The sequence below is a fragment of the Callithrix jacchus genome, chromosome 15 (assembly GCF_049354715.1).
Source record: "Callithrix jacchus isolate 240 chromosome 15, calJac240_pri, whole genome shotgun sequence".
In the NCBI taxonomy this organism is placed as follows: Eukaryota; Metazoa; Chordata; class Mammalia; order Primates; family Cebidae; genus Callithrix; species Callithrix jacchus.
Genome location: NC_133516.1, coordinates 49,416,966 through 49,437,083, shown reverse-complemented (window position 1 = coordinate 49,437,083; position 20,118 = coordinate 49,416,966). Strand labels below are relative to the sequence as shown.

Sequence of the window (20,118 nt, the reverse complement as noted above, 5' to 3'; positions counted from 1 at the left end):
TTCCTTTGCATATGACTCATGGATGGAAAGGAGCTTACATTAAGTATATTCATTTTTCCTGTTTATTTTTTTCCCTTTGGGCTTATGGATTTGGTAGGGAATGCTGTTGGTATTATTGGATAAAATGTAAAGGAAGAATTTATTTGTTCATGTTATCATGCCCTTTCACTATGTCATTTTAACACAGATAAAAATATATGGCACATATTGAAAATCCACTTCTACTTGAAACTTAAGCAAAATTCCTTTAGTACACAAGTTGCAGTTTAGGAACTAGTTTAATTAATGATGAATCTTTCAGGTTATTGCACTCAACCTCAGTGCATGAAAGAGATAATCTTGTTGAACCCATAATGGCACTACCTAGACGATGTAAAAAGTATGGTAAAGAAATGAATTAGGCCTGGGCGCCGTGGCTTATGCCTATAATCCCAGTACTTTGGGAGGCCAAGGCGGGTGGATCACGAGGTCAAGAGATCAAGACCATCCTGGTCAACAAGGTGAAACCCCGTCTCTACTAAAAATACAAAAAAAAAAAATTAACTGGGCATGGTGGTGTGCGCCTGTAGTCCCAGCTACTCGGGAGGCTGAGGCAGTAGAATTGCTTGAACCCAGGAGGCGGAGGTTCAGTGAGCCGAGATCATGCCATTGCACTCCAGTCTGGGTAACAACAGCAAAGCTCTATCTCAAAAAAAAAAAAAAAAAAAAAAAAAAAGAATTAGTCTGTGGCCTAGTGACTTCAGAGTGTTTAAACAAATTTCCTGAAAAACCTTACAATGATTAACAGTGTATATACAGTTATTAAAATAATGCTATGCTCTTCATTTATTTGGGGTGAGAGGTGGGGAGCCATATCTATATAATAGAGTTCTTAATAGTTTTTAAAATAACTTATTTTGAAATACTTATAGACTCACAGGAAGTTGCAAAAATAGAATAACAGACCCCTGTACCCTTCATCCAGCTTCCCCTAATGCTGCCACCTTGTGTAGTTCTGGTACAGTATCAAAATCAGGAAATTGATATTTGTGTATTACTGTTAATTAGACCACAGACCTCACTCAGTTTTCAGCATTTTAAAAAAACCTGCATTCATTTGTGCATAGTTGTCCTTAACAAGTTTTTGTCAGAAAATAATTAAGCATGAATTTATGTGGATTTTGTCTTTCTTTTGCTTCTCTCAACTCTGGGTTGCTGATTGCCAGTCAACAGTACCTCTAAGACTGGTCATGTAGGTTGACTTTTATTTTTCTTGCTATTAATGAGTGTTCTTACATCTCTCCTGCAATTTCTGTAGGCAGTTCAATTAACTTCCAGAAGATGGCTGAACCTGCAGGAATACCAGAGCAAGAAACTGATGTCTGACAACGGAGTGAAAGTTCAAAGATTCTTTGTGGCAGACACTGCGAATGAAGCTCTCGAGGCTGCTAAGAAACTAAGTAAGCTGATTCATAATGGGTGAAATACACTTGCCCAAATCAGTAAATTCGCAGGTAGTGGTTTCTCACTAGTTAATTTTTTTTGTTGTGGGTTAAACTGAGAGGGTCAGATACAGGGGAGAGCTTAGAATTGCAAAAATCCAGATGGCCTTGTATACCTGTGTGCAAGTGTGCAGGAATCACATGGTGGCTGCAAGACGAGGGGAGGGGTCTGCTCTCAGAGCTTTGTCCCTGTGAGTCTTCAGTCCTGCTGACCAGTGAGGAGAGGTGGAATCACAGGACAGCCTTCAGTGTGATGGCCTGTATGTAGGTGAGTAGAGCCTTCCTTCCCTGACACATCTAGCAGTTTCCTCTAGACTGGGCCGTGCCTGACCCATGCTGCATGAGATTCACAGGCACCTCTGTGTCCTTGCTTCCGCCAGGATCACTCACTCAAGGCGCTTGGCCTAAGTGTAAAAAACCTTAGAACAGGCTCTTTAGGGTGGCTTATGCCTGTAATTTCAGTACTTTGAGAGGCTGAGGAGGGAGGATCACTTGAGGCCAGGAGTTTGGTATCAGCTTGGGCAACATAGCAAGACCTGTTTCTACAAAAACTAAAAAGCTAGTCTAGTATGGTGGTATGTATGTGCCTGTAGTCCTAGCTCCTCTGGAGGCTTCGGCAGGAGGATCCCTTGAGCCCAGGAGTTCGAGATTGCAGTGAGTTATGATCACACTAATATACTCTAGGCTGGGCAACAGAGTGAGACCCTATCTCTCTAAACAACAACAGCAACAACAACAAAAACTTAGAACAACAAACAATTTTCTTTTTTTTTTAGTATCCCTCAGGGAGGGTGTATCCTTAGAAATTCTTACAGTGTGAGCATGAGGGTGTTTTCATCTCAGCTCTTTTTGAAGAATCGTGCAACAGTGGAGCATGGTTCAATAATGTGTCGAGGGAATGGATGGAAGCCTTCAACAATATTTGATGACATAAAAAGGAAATGGTGATCAACGTTAACTAAGAAAGGATATGATAACAGCAGTTTAAAAAAGCAAAAAATGTCAGTTTAGGAAACTATTCTTTTCCATGAGATAGCAGCACATGAGATGTTGCTCCATGGTAATTTTTCAGAGATTCCAGTCGCTGTTTCACCCAGTTCTTTCAGCTGTGGGTTAGTGGCTGGGAGAAACATGGCTGAAGGGCTTGAGAAGCCATTGCAGGGTGAGTCAGTAGTTGTTAGCACCCTTCTTTAAGTCCCTTAGAACATGGGGAGAGCACCCTCTGAGTGACTGGAGGAGACCAAAGGCAAGAGTATGACTTTAAAGTCAAGCTGACTTTACTTCCGTGTTTTGCCCTCTCTTTTACCAGCTTAGTAATTTTGCAGATGTACCTTCTTCATCCTTGCCTCAGTTCCTTTGTCTGTAGGTCAAAGCTAATAGTACTTATTTCCTAATGCTATTGCGAGTCTTTAAGAGTGTATTAGTCTGTCGTCCTGCTGACATACCTGAGATTGGGTAATTTATAAAGGAAAGAGGTTTAGTGGACTCACAGTTCCACATCGCTGGGGAGACCTCACAATCATAGTGAAAGACAAAAGAAGAGCAAAAGGATGTCTTAGATGGTGGCAGGCAAGAGAACTTGTGCAGCAGAACTCCCGTTTATAAAACCATTAGATCTCGTGAGACTTACTACCGTTAGAACAGTATGGGGAAAACTGTCCCCATGATTCACTTATCTCCACCTGGCCCCACCCTTGACATGTGGGGATTATTACAATTTAAGGTGAGATTTGGGTGGGGACACACCCAAAGCATATGAAATGGAGATTGTTGTGTGGTAGAACATCTAGCCAATTTTTCTATTTACAGATTTAGATATTAGGGATGAGGTCCTGCTGTCTGGCTTTCAATGAGTATCCTGTTTGCCCACTGGTGGCAAACAGACTCTCTAGTTATCAGTCAGGATTGCCACTGTCTGGTAGGAGTATAATGTGAGGCACATAGGTATTTTAAAGTTTTCTAACAGTCACATTAAAAAAAGAAAAAATAAATGGGCCAAATTAATGTTACTAATATATTCTGCCTACTCCAATATATCTAAAACATCATTTCAACTTGTAATTAATATAAAAAGTTATCAATGGGATATTTCGTGTTCATTTTTTTGTCCCGATTTTCGGAAACCTGGTTGGAATTCTACACTTCCAGCACATCTCATTTCAGACTAGTCACATTTTAGGTGCTCAAGAGACTCATGTGGCTAGTTGCTACAATCTGGGACAGTGCAGATTTGGACACTAGAAGGATTTGCATGTGCATTCTTTGGGAATGCAGTTGTTTTACACTAAAAATAAAAAATAATGCATCTGCTACTCAGTCTTGTCCAGGCCTAAAGCAAAGGTTGAGAGTGTAAGGTAGAGGCACTCTCCAAATTTCAATTTTCTAATTTTCTATGCTTTTTAAGAGTAAGTGCTCAGGGACTTTGGCTAGTAATTGTTCTTTGATCTCCTTTTTAAAGTTCTCTCAGATGCTAATACACTAGACCCTTTCTATGTTATGTTAGTTGAAATATACATGTATTCTTTTATGGAACAAATATTTATCGAGGGTCAGCCATATACTAGGCACTGTGGACATAGCTGTGGAAGACAGGTAAACCCTTTTTCTTCATAGAATTTACATTCTAGAAAGAAATTAACTTGTCACTTTCAGATGTTAAATGTAGAAATTTAGAGTGACTTATATTTTAAGAAATGAAATTGGTTTCATTTTTAAAAACTATCAGGATTGGTGTCTACAGTGAAAAAATCCCAGTAAAATTAGATCTAAACCTGGATGAGAGCTCCTCAGTGAACTGTGATAATAGACTCAGTAAAGGTTAGTACTGTATTCCAGCCTTTTCATAAGAAAGGATCATTTTTGTTTTATACTCTTGTGGTTTTGGGGATTGGGAAGAGAGAGCAAAGAAATGTGAAGTTCAAGTTGGTCTTTGATCTTCATTTCCCCATTATTTTCTTAAATATAGTGAAGCACTAGCATTACAGGTATAACTAAGCTTTTTTTTAAAGAGAATTCTCAAGCCAGCTTATTACTCCCCTCACCCCTCTTAGGCATAATAGTATCTTTGAGATATTCCTGATGGAGATATGCATTTAGTGAATTAATTGACTTCTTAGTTATGGGTTTGTTTTATGAATATTTATGTAGCCATTGTATTGTGTTTGGTGATTGTATACCATGCTTTTTATTTTTATTTATATTTATGTTTTCCTTCTTTTTTGTTTGTTTTTGAGACAGAGTCTCTCTTGTTCAGGCTGGAGTGCAGTGGCATGATCTCAGCTCACTGCAACCTCCGCCTACCAGGTTCAAGCAATCCTCCTGCCTCAGCCCCACTAGTAGCTGAAATTACAGGCACGTGCCACCATGCCTGGCTAATTTTTGTTTTTTTTTTTGGTAGAGATGAGGTTTTGTTATGTTGGCCAGGCTGGTCTCCAACTCCTGACCTCAGGTGATCCACCCTCCTTGGCTTCCCAGAGTGCTAGGATTACAGACATGAGCCACTGTGCCCGGCCTTATTTTTTGCTGCTTTTAGACGCAGGGTCTCACTCTGTCACCCAGGCTGAAGTGCAGTGGTATAATCATAATTCATTGCAATCTCAAACTCCTGGACTCAAGTGACTTTCCTACCTCAGGCTCCAGAGTAGCTAGGACTGCAGGCACACACCACCACATCTAGCTAATTTTTCTATCTTTGTTCTTTGTAGAGATGGGGTCTCTCTGTGTTGCCCAGTTTGGCTTCAAGTGATTCTCCTGCCTTTGCCTCTCAAAGTGCTAATATTATAGTCGAGAGCCATTGCACCCGGCTGTATCATGCTTTTAATAGATTTTTTGCTGTGTAGGAATGAGCAATGTTGCATTGACATGCTGGGGCTGGGACAAGGAAGGGAAAAAAGACAAGCAATTTTAAGTAAAAGAAAATTAATGAAAAAAGCTTTTTTTAAAGCTAATTTTAATTCTTCAGGTATGCTTTCAAGAAATACAAACTGGATAAAGGGTTGAGAATGATAAAAGGATTGACAAATTCAAACTGGATAAAGGAATGGAGAACAATACATGATTTTGTGTGTGTGTGTGTGTGTGTGTGTGTGTAGGAGTGTGTGAGTGTGTGCAAACAGGCTTTCTCCTGTGCATATCTTTGATGCTCTTTAAGGTAGTGTGGCCAACAGAGGGACTCCCTGTGATCCTATCTAAAGCTAAAAAGGAATATGGAAAATTCAGACTCCTTATTTGGTGAATGAATGAATAGTCAGTCCTTCCTGTACTCAGTGAGTAGTTTTGGTAGAAGGAAGGTGTCATCTGATTTCTGTTGTTAAATAGTTTTGATCTAAGGGGAAATTTATAGCATTAGAAGAGGATATGGTACCAGTTCTAGTTGGTTAAAAGTGAAATGAGTTAATCATAAGTACAAAAATTGTGTGCACATCACTGAGATTGCCTGGAGAGAACAAAGCAAGAAGAATCTGGGAAAACTTCAGAGTATTTGCATTGTTGTCACAAGATTGACAGAACCAACAGCACGTTTGGAGTTTTAGCAAATAGATTTGAGGTTAAGATTAAAACTGGATTATACATACATCTTCCTGATTGTCCTGAAAAAATGGGACCTTCACCTTATAATTATGATATTATGAGAGCAAATTGCGTAGAGTGATAATGTATCTAATATGCAGGAAGTGCTATATAAGATTTTATTGCTATCATCATCATCATCATCATCGTCATCAATGGCAGCAAATTCCAAGTGTTTCCCTACTGTTGTGATTCTAATTCACAGAGAGATCAGAGACATGATAATCACTATTCTGTTCATCATGTGTTAGGAGAGTTTATATTTTAATTAGAAAGATTTATAAATAACTGAAATGTATTTGCTTACCTTTCTACTTCAGTCCTATTTTGATGTGTTTTGAAATGAAATTTTATAAAATATTTTGAAAATAAATGTGATGTTTATCGTATTTGTGATTTCCAAGGTGACCTCTTTGCAGATTGTTTCACACATCTCTTTTTTTGTGCCTGAACCTGCATTCCTAATTGTTTGTTGACAACCTGTTCATGGGTGTCTTTGGCACACCTGGCCCAAATGAACTTGTGATCCCTTGGTTCCTCCAAACCTCTTCCTCTTTTTGCCACTCTACTTACCCAGCTAAAATAGTTCTGCATCATTTTTAATGCCTCTCATGTCTATCATATTCAGTTGGTTGCCAAATTCAGTCATTGCTTATGTCATTTTACAAGTAAAGAAACAGGCAAGATAAAGTTAAAAAAACTTGCCACGATTGTAAAGCTAATTGACAAAGATGATGGGATTTTAATCCAGTCAGATTAGATTTAATCTCCCTTGGCATTTTCCTTTTTGCTAACTTGGTGATGATATTCTTGGGAGATTTTTATGTGTGGATCAGCATTTTGAAGATGAAAAATGCATATTAATAAAATTAGAAGATTGGATTAAAACTAGATGTGGCAGGTTCTGAGGTGCAGTATATAGAAACTGTGTAATCTGCAGATATTTTCTTAATGATTCATTTGGTTTTATCTCTTCGGGCAAATAGAACCTTTTGCTGCATAGTTATGGAAAGCTTGTTAATTTGAACATTTGTTTAAAATGGGTAATACAAACATTTTGTTCTTGAAACACTGTTCATAATGATAAGATATTGAGTGAGGTCCTCATTTTCTTACATAGAAAATGGGTTTATGTCTGAGAGTGCAAATTTCATTTGAATTAAGTTTTTAATATGCGGATAATATTCATTTCTGCAGCCATTTATCAGAGCCACCTTCTAAAAATCATGCTTTAAAGGAGGAGTTGTTTACCTTGCATACGATTTTCTTAGGAGACTTATTTAAGTATATACTTTTCTTCTCTTATGGATTAAATTAGTGAAGACAATCAGCAAATTATTACAGAATACCTACTGTGTAAATGACTGATCTTCATGTTACCTTTTCACTTCTCTTTGAAAGTGAATGGAGGATTGTGTCTCTCATATAACTGAAAAGGCCTGTCTTAAAAACGTATTTGTATATAAACTTAGGTAAAACTTATCTAGGACTACTACCTTTCAGTTTTTAGAATCTCCACAATTTATTAATTATTCTATGCATGTTGACATGAGACTCTTATCATTTGATTAAGCAAGGAAATTGCATTTCAAAAACTAACAGATTTTTTTTTTTGGTCAGGAAAGAAAATTGAACTATGAATGGAGAAATTAATCTTCTCTGAGCTAATGACATACATCCTAAAATGGAGATAAGGAGCTTTTATTGAACTTGGCTAGCTCTGGATTGCTTTCAGCTATAACATGTTTCCATTCGTCAATATGATAACTTACTCTTTTTGTTTTATATAATCACATCCTAATGCCTGGTGAATTACTTATACCATTAAGGAATCGTATTTATGTAAAATGGGAACTGCTGCATTGACTACTGATTGACATGTGCTATTAATCCCGTAGGCAATTTAATACGTTGCAAGCCTCCTTGATTGTTGTGGCTTTGCCATATCACATATGGTTAGTTGCAAAGAAGGTCTTAATATCCTTTTTGTTGAGATGATGGTCATTTTTGTCTTAGAATGACAGAGAAGGATAACACTGATTTTTGTAAAGTTTTCATTTTACCAACATATCAGCTGCCCATTATTTTGAATTTGTAGTCAATAATATAAAGATCCTCCTAGGGTAATGGCATTTGTCATCCATCTAGAAATTGAAGAGGTATCTGCTTTCTAGAAATAACACTTGTGTCCTTACCAGATAGATGATTCCTGTGGTGCGATTTGCTTGAGTGCCTGCTGCTGTGGGCCTCTTTGTTTCCTTCCCATTTTTAAAGTCTGATTCTCCTGTCTTTCTGGTGATTATGTGAGCCTCCAAATATCTTTTTTGTAATTTAGTTCATGCTTATTTCAGCTAGAGTTAATTTCTGTTGCTTGCTGCTAAGTACCCTGACTCATCCAGATAGAGTGCTTCTCATAGGTCCTAAGAGGCAGTAGGTGCTCACAAGTTAAGTATCATTATTCAGGAAATGTTCACTTGCTCATGCTCAGTTGCAAATGCTCATTAAAGGAGCACCTGAATTGAAATTAATGGTTTTTCCCTAACTGTATTTATAAAGAGGATCCCATTCAACAAGTTACAGCTTTTCATGACAGTTTCTACTGGATGTATTTTTGCAACGATAACCCCCTTTTATAAAATGTTCTTTTTTCTTCTTCCTAAGTCTGCAAGTGTAAATGGTCTTCTCTGGTCATCTCCTTAGAATTTCTCTGTGCTGGAATATCTTTTCCCTAATTGTCTTGTGGTATTCACTGAATAGAAGCAGCAGGAGACCTGCAGAGTGAAGGGTGAGATCAAGGCGGGTTGTGGGCAGGCAGGCTTTATGGGAGCGTACATGTAGCTTCCTTTCAGTTTCCTTAGAAACAAATGAGAACAGTACTTTGAAACTCAGTGCCTTAACTTCCATTTTAATAGTCTACTAAAGCAAGGATTAATTATTCTTATATTTTAACCAGTAAAAATAATAGTGGTGGCATTTAAGCTTTGGGCCTTTACCATGTCCTAGGTATTGTGCCGAGCATTTCACAAATATTATCTCCTGGAATCTTCATTTAAACCAAAGAGAAAGACTTTCCTTTGAGGACTGGTACTGAATATCACCAGATCTCTGCATGCCCATGATTGTGTATCCACAGTAACTAACATAATTTTACTTTCTGTCTTTTCTGTGTGACATTAATGGGATTATATATTATCTTGTTTTTTAATTTTTATTTATTTATTTATTTTAAATTATTTTTTGAGACACTGTTCTGCTCTGTCACTGAGGCTGGAATGGGGGGTGCGATCTTGGCTCATGGCAACCTCTGCCTTCCGGGTTCAGGCGATTCTCATGCCTCAGCCTCTTGTGTGTCTGAGGTGTGCATTAATGCCCAGCTAATTTTTAAGATTTTAGCAGACACTGGGTTTTGCCATGTTGGCCAGTCTGGTCTTGAACTCCTGGCTTCAAACGATTCTCCTGCCTTGGCCTCCCAAATTGCTGGGATTATAGGCATAGCTGACTTGTCTTTTTAAAGCTACCTCATTGAGAATGAGCAAAGAAGTTATGTTGGCATGTGGTCTCATTTTCCAGGACTTTCCCGTGAAATGTTTTTCCAGGCCTTTCCCATGAAATGTTTTTCCCTCGGGGTCTTTGGCTCACCCAAGTGTAAAGTTTGGCAGTTCTGAATGTTCAGAGGGTACCTTATGGGCTGTAAATGCAGGAAAACTTTACCTAGGGTAAATGACATAGGACCTTGATCCTGTGATCTCTCTGTCTGGGTGGATTGCCCTTTTTAAAGAAATCTTAAACAGACAAATCTCTTCTGATTATCAAATGAATATGCTCATTATTTTGATATTGAAAAATACAGAAAAGTACTAAGAAGTAAAAAATCTCTTCTAATCTCATTACTGAGAGGAAACCTGTGTTAATATTTTCTTCATTTTTCTTATGCATGCATTCATTCAGCAATATTAATTTATGTGTACATATTTATATGACATAATTAATAGAGAATGAGCTTATTTATAAATTTGGGAAGGTACTAAGTGTACAGGTTTTTTAAAAATAATTTTTGTTTTAAAATTCTGTATTATAAAATGAACATTATCTAAATATTAAATACTTTTTTTGAAAATATTTAAGGTTTTTATGGTAATCTCTAGATTGACAGTGTTATTTCCTCATGTGGTTATTTTTGGATTGTTTTTCTCTGTATTGGCATTGCTGTATTGGTAATGCTAGCTTCTGAAGCACATAAACTGCCCCATTCTCAGTAGCCTGGTGCAAGAAGGAGTTATTTCTTACTCTCAGAAAAATCTAGCATGATGTTCTTGGTCTGCTGCAAGAACCCAGGCTCCTTTTGTTGTTTCACTCTGTCGTGTTCCCCAAAGATGACCTGAAAAGTATGCCCATTCCAGCCTCTCAAAAGGCAAGAAAACCATGGAGGACTGCATGTCGAAATTTGCATGGACTACATCACTTCAGCAAAAAGTGATCGCATGATCTCAACCAACTTCAAGGGTGGCTGGGAAATACGGTTTCAATCCATGCTTAGGAAAAAGAAGAAATGGGTTTGGTGATCATGCAGCAGTCTCTTCTGAAAGTACTGTTTAGAATCTTGAGAAAGTTTGTCTCTTTGCTTCAAGGCTTAGAAGAAACATGGGCTGTGCAGTCAGAACAGAGCACTCATCCCAGCTTACTTTGCTGATTACTTAAACCACAATTTACTTGACTATAAAATAGGGGCCAGTAATGCATACTTCAAGGAATGATCCAGATAGCAACAAAGGTAAATAAAACAGCTTCACACAGATGAGGCACTCATCAACTTCTCTTTCTGTTTTTCTTTCTTCTTTTTTGGATTGAACTGAGCCAGTGTTTTGAGCCATCGTGAAGGAAATATAATAATAGCTATTAAAAACATCAACAGCAGATAAAAATAAAATTTTTCGAACTTTTGCAATAACACCCATGTGTGAAGCTATATTTTTTATACAACTTGTCAGATGACTTGATAATGAATATATAATGACTTACATACTGTTGGTTGATATTTTCTTGGTAGATGAAGATGTAAGTCAAAAGTTGCATAATTTTGAAAGAAAATGAGAATCATACTTTATTTACATTGCAACAGAATAAATATTACATACGGAATTATTCTTTTAAGATGCGATGCTATTCCCCAAGGTGGTGTAACAGGCATTGGCAATGTTTAGCAGATGTTTATAAATAGTACCAAGGCTCCACTTGAGTTTTCTAGGTTACAGACAAAAAAGTCAGGACGTGAGTTGAGAAGGTTTGAAAGAGTTATGTTACTTGATCTACCTTAGGATGAAAATTGGGTAAGTAAACAAGCTACCTTAATTATGTAATTTTTTTTCTTTCATTCAACATGGGACAAGCTAAGAGATTTGGGAGTCTGTTATTTCTCTCAAACTAAATGTGAGGCAAGTATTAGAATTTTTTTTTTTTTTGTCTTCAGGCTTTTATTTGAGCAAATATACCAGTCCCTTCAGTGTGGGGAAGAGGAAACAGATGGGATGTGGATAACAGGGGAAACATAACAGTGCTCAAAGTATTTGATATGCAAAAATCAAACTGTTCCCAGAGTCTTCAAGGTACTAGATGTAGCACTGAAAAGCAACTTTACATAAATATATATTTTCTTTATGAATAACCTGTCCATTAGCATCATAAACATGAGAAAACCTGGATCCCTTTGAGATACTCTTGCTCAGAATTTCTTACTACTGTTCCTTGTTTAGTGGATTCAGTTTTAACTCACTGTGGCATACACAGTCAGTTGTGCATATGCACTCACAGTTTGCCTTTCCCTCATTGTCCTCTCCTTGTGCCTGTTTCCCAGTGTGTGGCACATCTGTTTCCTTCCTGTCGTCATCCATATTCTTTCTTCCATAGTGCACCTTCTAACATGGTGAAGATGACTCTGGAGTTCGCCTTGAATTCAAATCCTCCATTTGCTCCATGATAGCTGCACAACCCTAGGCAAGTTACTTGGCTCCTAGAATCCTCAGTTTCTTCATGTGTAAAATGGGCTTAGTAATAATGCTTCTTAGGAAAGCCAAGAGAGTGACATGAGATCATGCCGTGTATAAGGTTTAGCAGAGTTACATACCCTAAAGTTTCCAATAATGGGCAGTGAGGATCGTTATCATTGTCACGATCTCCCATTTGCTGTGGCTCAGCTTAACCAACACCTCTTCAGTGATGTCTTCGAGAAGGCACTGTGGGAGTATTTAGGAAGGTGGGCTGTGGAAGAGACTGACTCAGTTTGAAGCATAGTGCCACCCCTTTTTAGCTGTGTTGTAACTTCTCGAAGGCTCTATTTTCTCATCTGTGAAATAGGAGATGTCAGTAGTGTCTGCTCATCGGTTTGGTGGGAGGAGTGATCTAGGCCTTAACAGTGTCTGGCTCTTAGGAAACATCAGTAGATGATGCGCTTTTTGCTGTTATGGTAAATAGTGTGTTCCATATCACAGCATACACTGGGTGGTACAGGGGCTATAATTTAACCTGTTGCCTCTGTACCCAGAAAGAGGAAGCACATTCCTTATGATATAGCTGTGAGGTGACCTTTGACATGATACTATGAAATAAAGTATAAGTATTTCCGTAAATCTGGACAGGTTTCAAGATTCATCAGGCGTTTAAGCTTACTGTTTCTGTCTCTAAGTCTAGGCGATCATCCCTGTTGGTTTGCCTGGGACAGACTTGGATACATATGTTATTCCAGAACTATTACTAACCACAAACCCCTTTTACTCTCAAAGTTGTCTCCCTGTAAACAATAAAGGTTGTGGTTACTCAGATAACATTAAGGATGATTCTTTGATAGCAGCTGTCTTTAACGGGAAGCCTGTTTTGTAGGAAAGACAGTGAGAGCTTTAAATACTATTCTATCAATTTGCGCAGCTTTTAAATGAAGATTGAGCAAGAGAAGAAAGGGCCTTTGAGACAGTTCAGGATGACTATTGAGAATGGGATACAAAAACAGATAGTGAGGATGAGGGTCGATTTGTTCCAGGACCAAAACTTTCCCATTCATCTTTGCATTCCTGGTACCTGCACCATAAGTATGAATTCTGTAAGTTGTTACTGAATGGAAAAGTTAATAAGAGAACAAAGACGTCCAGGAACCCTCCATCTAGGCTAAAAGTTGTCAAGAAGGACTTCTTATTTTTTTGAGACAGTTTCGCTCCCGTTACCCAGGCTGGAGTGCAATGGCGTGATCTCGGCTCACCGCAACCTCCGCCTCCTGGGTTCAGGCAATTCTCCTGCCTCAGCCTCCTGAGTAGCTGGGATTACAGGCACGCGCCACCACACCCAGCTAATTTTTTGTATTTTTAGTAGAGACAGGATTTCACCATGTTGACCAGGACTTCTAATGTACATACCCAGTGGCTCTTTTCTAATGTCATTAGGTCCTGTTTGTAAGCTTTGTTTAAGGGAGAAGGTAAAACTAAGGAAGCAGCAGCCCTATCGGCAATGGTGGGAAGTTGGGAAATTATGAAGGGATACATCAACTCAGTGGCTTTGCTTGTGGCCAGCTTTGTGTCCAGGGTTCTCTTCAGGCCGGTCCTCCTGTCTGATGCCACGGAAGAGCCTCAGTTGAAGATTAGGGGTGGTTAGGTCTGGTGTTACCAGGTGTGACTCTGCTTCGACAAAGGCAGCTTCATCTTCTGTGGGTTCGCTCTGATCCATGGCAGGTCATGTTAACAAAAGTCCCTGGTCCGTAGTGGCTGTTTGTTCTATTTACATTGCTGAGCTCTACTTTCAGTTATAGGATCTTTGGATATGCACTCATTTCAGTTGAAAGGTTTCCCAAATATGCTCATCTTGGTGCCATTTTTTTCACTGCCTCCCCTCCTTCTGGAAAAAAAAATCAATATTCTTCAGTATTAGACAGTAGCTCTCCATCCTTACTGGTGTTGTGCTTGTTAAAAGTTAGGGGACTACAGGGAAACCATGAGAGTGCTCAGAACCCCCTGTCACTTAGGTACCACTTTTCGATGGGTCATTAATTCACTTAACAGTCATTGAGTACCTGAAATGATCAGGTACCAAGGTCAGTTGGGCCGGAGGATGACTACTAATGGTTGGTGCTTCCAAGACGTTCACTGCTTAGTAGAGAGATGTGTAAACCCATAGGGATACAAAGGTATTAAAGGTGTGCCCAGGTATCATGGGCACACTGGGAAAATGGATGCCTATTCTACTGTAGATGCTGGGTGATCAGGGAAGCCTTCTTGGAAGAGGTGAAAATTACTTTTCCTTTCTGACTCATTATTAAATCTAATACATTTAATGAACAGAGTTTTTTCTGACCCAGAATGGAAACCTTGGCCTTAACTTTCTTTCTTTCTCCTTGGTTCTCATGAAAATTACCTTTCAAAATGATTAGCAAGAAATTGGCAATTCTAAATTTAAACAGAGAAGTAATAACTGTGGTCATCTTACTGTTTGTGTGTAAAGCTAGTTATTTGTGTTGAGGATAAGAGAGAGTGGAAGTGTAGATGGCTGCTTTCTGAGATAGATTGTATAGACAGATCCTCAAGGGGTACTACTTTGAGTAAACCAAACCACTCCTTGCCTTTTAGGTCAGGAAACATGTGGGTACTCACTCAGAGTTTCATCAAACTAAGGAGGTTAGATGTTCATCAACCAAACCTATGAGACTGATGTATACAGCAGAATGCCAATGGCACATTTACAAAATGAAATGATTTTTTCATGACTAGAATGTTCAGATCTGCCATCCTGATGTCTTGGAGGACACGTTCATCTTGTTTTACCTTTACGTAATTCTTTTCCTTTTCAAGACAAAGAGCATATTTCAACAAAACCTTATTAGCCTTTCATTTACTTATGCTGTCATCAGATATTTAATCTGGTTCATATACTAGGTGGTAGAAAATACAATGGCAAAAATGTTTTGAAAACTCAGTATATCTATAATAAACACTGTTAAGTGTTTGTCCTGCCTTGTCTTACTGAATCTTCATGTGCCTTTTCTGAGATATGCCATTGTCCTAATCCATAGTTTATTTTGTTTATTTATTTATTTAGTTTTGAGACAGAGTCTTGCTCTTGTTGCCCAGGCTAGAGTGTAGTGGCATGATCTTGGCTCACTGCAACCTTCGCCTCCCAGGTTCAAGTGATTCTCCTGTCTCAGCCTCTCGAGTAGCTGGGATTACAACCATGCCTGGCTAATTTTTGTATTTTTAGTAGAGATGGGGTTTCGCCATGTTGGCCAGGCTGGTCTCAAACTCCTGACCTTGTGATCTGCCCGCCTTGGGGTCCCAAAGTGTTGGGATTACAGGCATGAGCCACTGCGCCTGGCCCTAATCCATAGTTTATAAAAGAATCATCTAAGAGGCCCAGGCACAATGGAGCCTCTCAGAGTGATAGAGAAACAGTCATTGGCCTTTGCTTCCAAGCCCAAAGTCCAGGGACCAGGGCCTCCAGCATCGGAGCCACGTTCATGAGGTTGCTCACCTTCACTTAGGACTCTGATCCATTTCTTCACACCCTCTTTCTCCCGAAGGTCAATTCAAAACTCCCTAGATGGGGCAGACTCCCACCTGGGTACTGCTTTCCTGCTTGAGGCCTGGGTAACATTCTGTGTCTTCCCTTCTTGGGGTGATTTTATTAGTGAAAACTCTCAGGAGCCCTGGTGCCTCCTCACCTCTATCTTGAATACTGCAAGCAACCCCCGTTAGCCGAACAAGGAGCTGGTGTGTTGTGTTTCACATTACAAAGGTATTCTCAATATAAAAACACACCTACTTTCACGATTCACTGCCTTTTAACTTCACAGTGGTTGGAGTTTAAAGGGGTCTTTTATGAACATTGAAGTCCCTGAAGAAGTGGATAGCTAAAATTTTCCACATGACCGGTAGTATGGAACTATAACTAATGATCGAGAATGATACTTCCATTGCTTCTATTTTACCTTCTGTAGCTAAAGGCTTGTAATTTCATACCACAGCAAACAAATTTTTATTTGTTCAGCTACCTTTGACTTAAGCAAAATAGTTTTTTGGGGGGGCAGGGGGTATTGCCATTGGAGTCTGATTTTTAGGTATTATTTCATTTGGAAAGACTGATAGAACTAAAAATCTGGTGTAATTTTTTCTGGCCTTTAAAAAATTATGTTCAGCTAATTATTAAAAAATTAAACCTCTTTTGAACTTTTAATTTAAAACAATATCAGTGTTTGTTACAAAGTCATCTATAGCTTTAATGTCTTACTGATTTTCATTTTCTGTTTTCAATAACTAAAATCTTTTACCCATCACAACAGAAGGTACCAGGTTAAGGGATTTTTTGAGCCTTTGGGTACCATTCAATTGGTATCTAGAAACATATGCCGAAAATAGTTTGAATATTTGAGCTTGGTGAGGATGTAAGCAAACAAATTAGCAAATAATTGACAGATTGAGAAATGCTGTGACAGAAATACACAAGTTACTGAATGAGTAGGATGTTACATACACATGTTACTGAATTATGTAGGATCTAGGATAGTCAAGGAAGGCATCTCTAAGGAGGTGATTTTAAGCTGGCCTGTGAGGATGAAAATGAGCCAGTCATAAGAACTGGGATGGATGTGTTTCAAGCATAAGTGACAGGAGAGGCTGAGATCCTGAATTAGAAACAGCTTTATCAATTTGATAAACAGAAAGGAGACCAGTGAGAATAAAGTTTAGAGAAGGATAGTATGGTGAGGTCTGGCAAATGGGTTTTAGCAGCCCACATCATATAAGGCTTTGTGCTCAGGCGAGTATATTAGATTTTACTCTAAGTGAAATGGGAAGCTACCAGAAGGTTTTGTTGAAACCCATGTCAGTTAGGTATTGCCTCAACAATGCTGGATAATAAACCATCCCCAAACTCAGGGAGTCATTTGTTCTTGTTCAAGTGTCTGCATATTGGTGGGTTGAGGTGGCCCTCGCGGGGCTTGGCTGCAAGCTGCAGGTTGGGTCCAGGTCTGTACCATGTGCCCCTTATCCTCCTTGGACTTATGGGCTGTGTGGGGGTATAGTTTTCACAAGGAAATGGCCAGAATGCCATTTTCTTTATGGCATCAAGCATTTGTTTCCAACATCTTATCTAATAAAAAGTTCACTATAGACTAGGGTGCCCTCAGTTGCCCAAAAATGAGGCATTTCCTGAACATGAGACTTTCAGTGCTAAAATTGAGGAAGTCTAAGGCAAACCAGGATGAGCCAGTTATGCTATCAACTGTCCTATGGTAAATGGATTAATGGGGCTGCAAGAGAAGTGAGAAAGAGATCAGCTGTCATTGTGGTCTTCCAAGTGAGAGAAGATGGTGGTGTGAATGAGAGGTTTACACGGGAGATATAGTGGGGTAGATATCTTTGGGATGTGTTTTGCATAGGTAGCTCAGGACTTGTTGATATTTGGGATGTGGTAGATGAAGAAAGGCATTGAGGATGTGTTAGACCAATTGGATATGCTATTTGCTGGAGTATGATAATGTGAATAACCTATAGGGTAAAATAACTTTTAATTATTATTGCAAGAATATAATAACAAGCCACTATTTGCAAATATATTATGTATTATAGACATGGAATGTGGTATTTGTCTTCAAAACCATGTTAAGGAAATTGATGGAATAAATGTGGAGGTTGCCTTATATCCACCTGGACCTATAGTAATGTACACAAATTGTTATCAGAAAAATGGTTATCACTAACAAAGGTAATTATCCTAATAGTCTTCATTGGCTACCTGGGCCCACCATAGTGATTTACTTCTATAGTAAGCAAGGAAGCCATGAACATTGGGAAATGAGTGTATTTTCTTCATTTTGATTTGTCAAGGGCTAATCCATCAGGATTTACAGTTTATAATTACATTGTGAGTTTTTCTATATAGTATTGTGGAGTGACAGTGTACCTGGTGTGGTAGAAAGAATATTTGAGTAGGATTTAGAAGGTCTGGATTTGAGTTGCGGTTTTGCCATTTGGTATTTTTTTTTTTTTTTTTTTGGGTGTGGGAGTTACATATGCTTATGTTTAGATAGTACCAATTTCTTTTCCCACTTGTTGAGTTGATGCCTTGAATAACAAGGAGGACCTTACTCCCCAGACTGTTTGGGGATGCTGGTTGAATTAATATTGAATTAACACCCGTTCATATGTGGGGAATGCCACTGAATACTTTTCTAACCTTGAATATCTTGCTTGGCATATTTGGGCTCTTTTTCTTTCTCCATGATCTGGGAATAACAATTCAGGGATACGGTGAAGAGATATCATATGAGAGACTGTATGCAAAGCTGCTTCATAAGGATTTATCAATAAGATCTTCTTTCTTTGCTACTAGGATAGTGAGTTGCCAGGCCCAGATTCACGTTAGCTTTATTTGTGTCATTTGTTTGGCCTTGCACCCTTGAATGTGATAATGATGAACACAGATCTGTTGAAGGGCTGGCTGATCAAGTGTCAAGTTCCTGGCAGTTCTTTACTCTGTCCTTTACATCTGAATCATTGGCTGCCTCCATAAAGCCAGACCTTCTGGGTTCTAAATACGTTTCTTCTAATTTTCCAGCATGAGATCTTGGGCAAGCTTCTTAACTTTCCTGTGTCTTAGTTTCCCCATCTACAAGAGGAACTAATACTTTTCTTGAATCAGATTGTTGCTGGGTCCTCATTAAATTAATAGCAATAACTCAGATCAGTGTATGGAAATTAGTCAATAAAAAGGACAATAAATGTTAGCTGCTTTATTATTATTGCTGTTATTATTTACAGGTAGGTCTCCGGCTGCATTTGCTTGACTTGCAGACTTGAGAGACCAGGTAGAACTATTTAGTTTTATAGAAAATTGGAAAGTTTTGATATGATGAACTCTAAAGGGGAATGTGATATAGATTTCTATTATTTATTTTTAGGCGGTTTATAATTTTTCTACAGTGAGTAGTGTACCCCATGTGATAGATCTAATGCATTGTCATATTAGTCTGTTTTTATGCTGTGGATAGAGACATACCTGAGACTGGGAAGATAAAAACGTTTAATTGGACTTACAGTTCCACATGGCTGGAAAGGACTCTGAATGATGGTGGGACATGAAAGGCACTTCTTACATGGAGGAAGCAAGAGAAAATGAGGAAGAAGCAAAAACAGAAACACCTGATGATAAACCCATTAGATCTCATGACTCTTATTCACTATAATGATAATAGCATGGGAAAGACCAGCCCCCATGATTCAATTACCTCTCCTGCATCCCTCTTACAACACACAATTCTGGAAAATACAGTTCAAGTTGAGATTTGGATGGGGACACAGCCAAACCATATCCGTTTGAATAGACTGAATCTCAGTCTATTGAAATCTCATTCTGTTTTTCCTTGCCCTGCAGAGTCTGTTTTATCTATTGCTGCACCCTAACCTGCCTGCCCACTCATTTCGCATTTTCTCTTTGTTTGTCCTAGCTTTTTTGTATGCGCTGTTTGTGCTCTTCATTTATTAAATCTCTGAGATCATCCTTTCTCTGGAATGGGGGAAAGGCTTCTGGACAGACAGCTGGAGAGATCTAAAACAGCCCCAGGGGTATACTTCTTGTTCAGTTCATTCCAGCAACCGATTAGAGATCAATAAATGCACAGCACTGATGTATATTATGTGCTTTTCCTGGAAAACAAGTCAGTGTTCTATAGGCTAAATAGGAGACGAGATATTTTTTAGTTGGCACCTCTCTATAAATATAAATAATTCGAAAAGGTTTTTTTTTTAACTTTAAAAAATTTTGTTAAAGAACTCTCTCTTAATGTCTAAAGTGTTAGACAGTTGGACGTCTTTTCCTTCTGGAAAGATGTGAAACTTTGTAGAAGGAAGAGGAAATGTAAAGAGTACTTGACATTAAAAAAAACAAAACAAAACAACAACAACAACAAAAAGTGAAAAGCCAAACTCTGTTGTGTTAGTCTGTTCTTATGTTGTTTTAAAGAAATAGCTGAGGCTGGGTAGTTTATAAAGAAAAGAGGTTTAATTGGCTCATGGTTCTGCAGGCTGTACAGGAGGCATGG

General features: G+C 38.5%; 1 protein-coding gene across 4 annotated transcripts in view; it reads left to right on the top strand.

Annotated features, from left to right (window-relative positions):
* SUCLG2 (succinate-CoA ligase GDP-forming subunit beta) overlaps positions 1 to 20,118 on the top strand; it is a 286,592-nt gene that overhangs the window by 55,208 nt on the left and 211,266 nt on the right. For all 4 annotated transcript variants that reach the window (XM_002758533.7, XM_008981988.5, XM_078351448.1 and 1 more), the window contains one exon: positions 1,298 to 1,439. In XM_002758533.7, the coding sequence (XP_002758579.3) occupies positions 1,298 to 1,439 (142 nt within the window). The remainder of the gene's footprint in view (positions 1 to 1,297; positions 1,440 to 20,118) is intronic.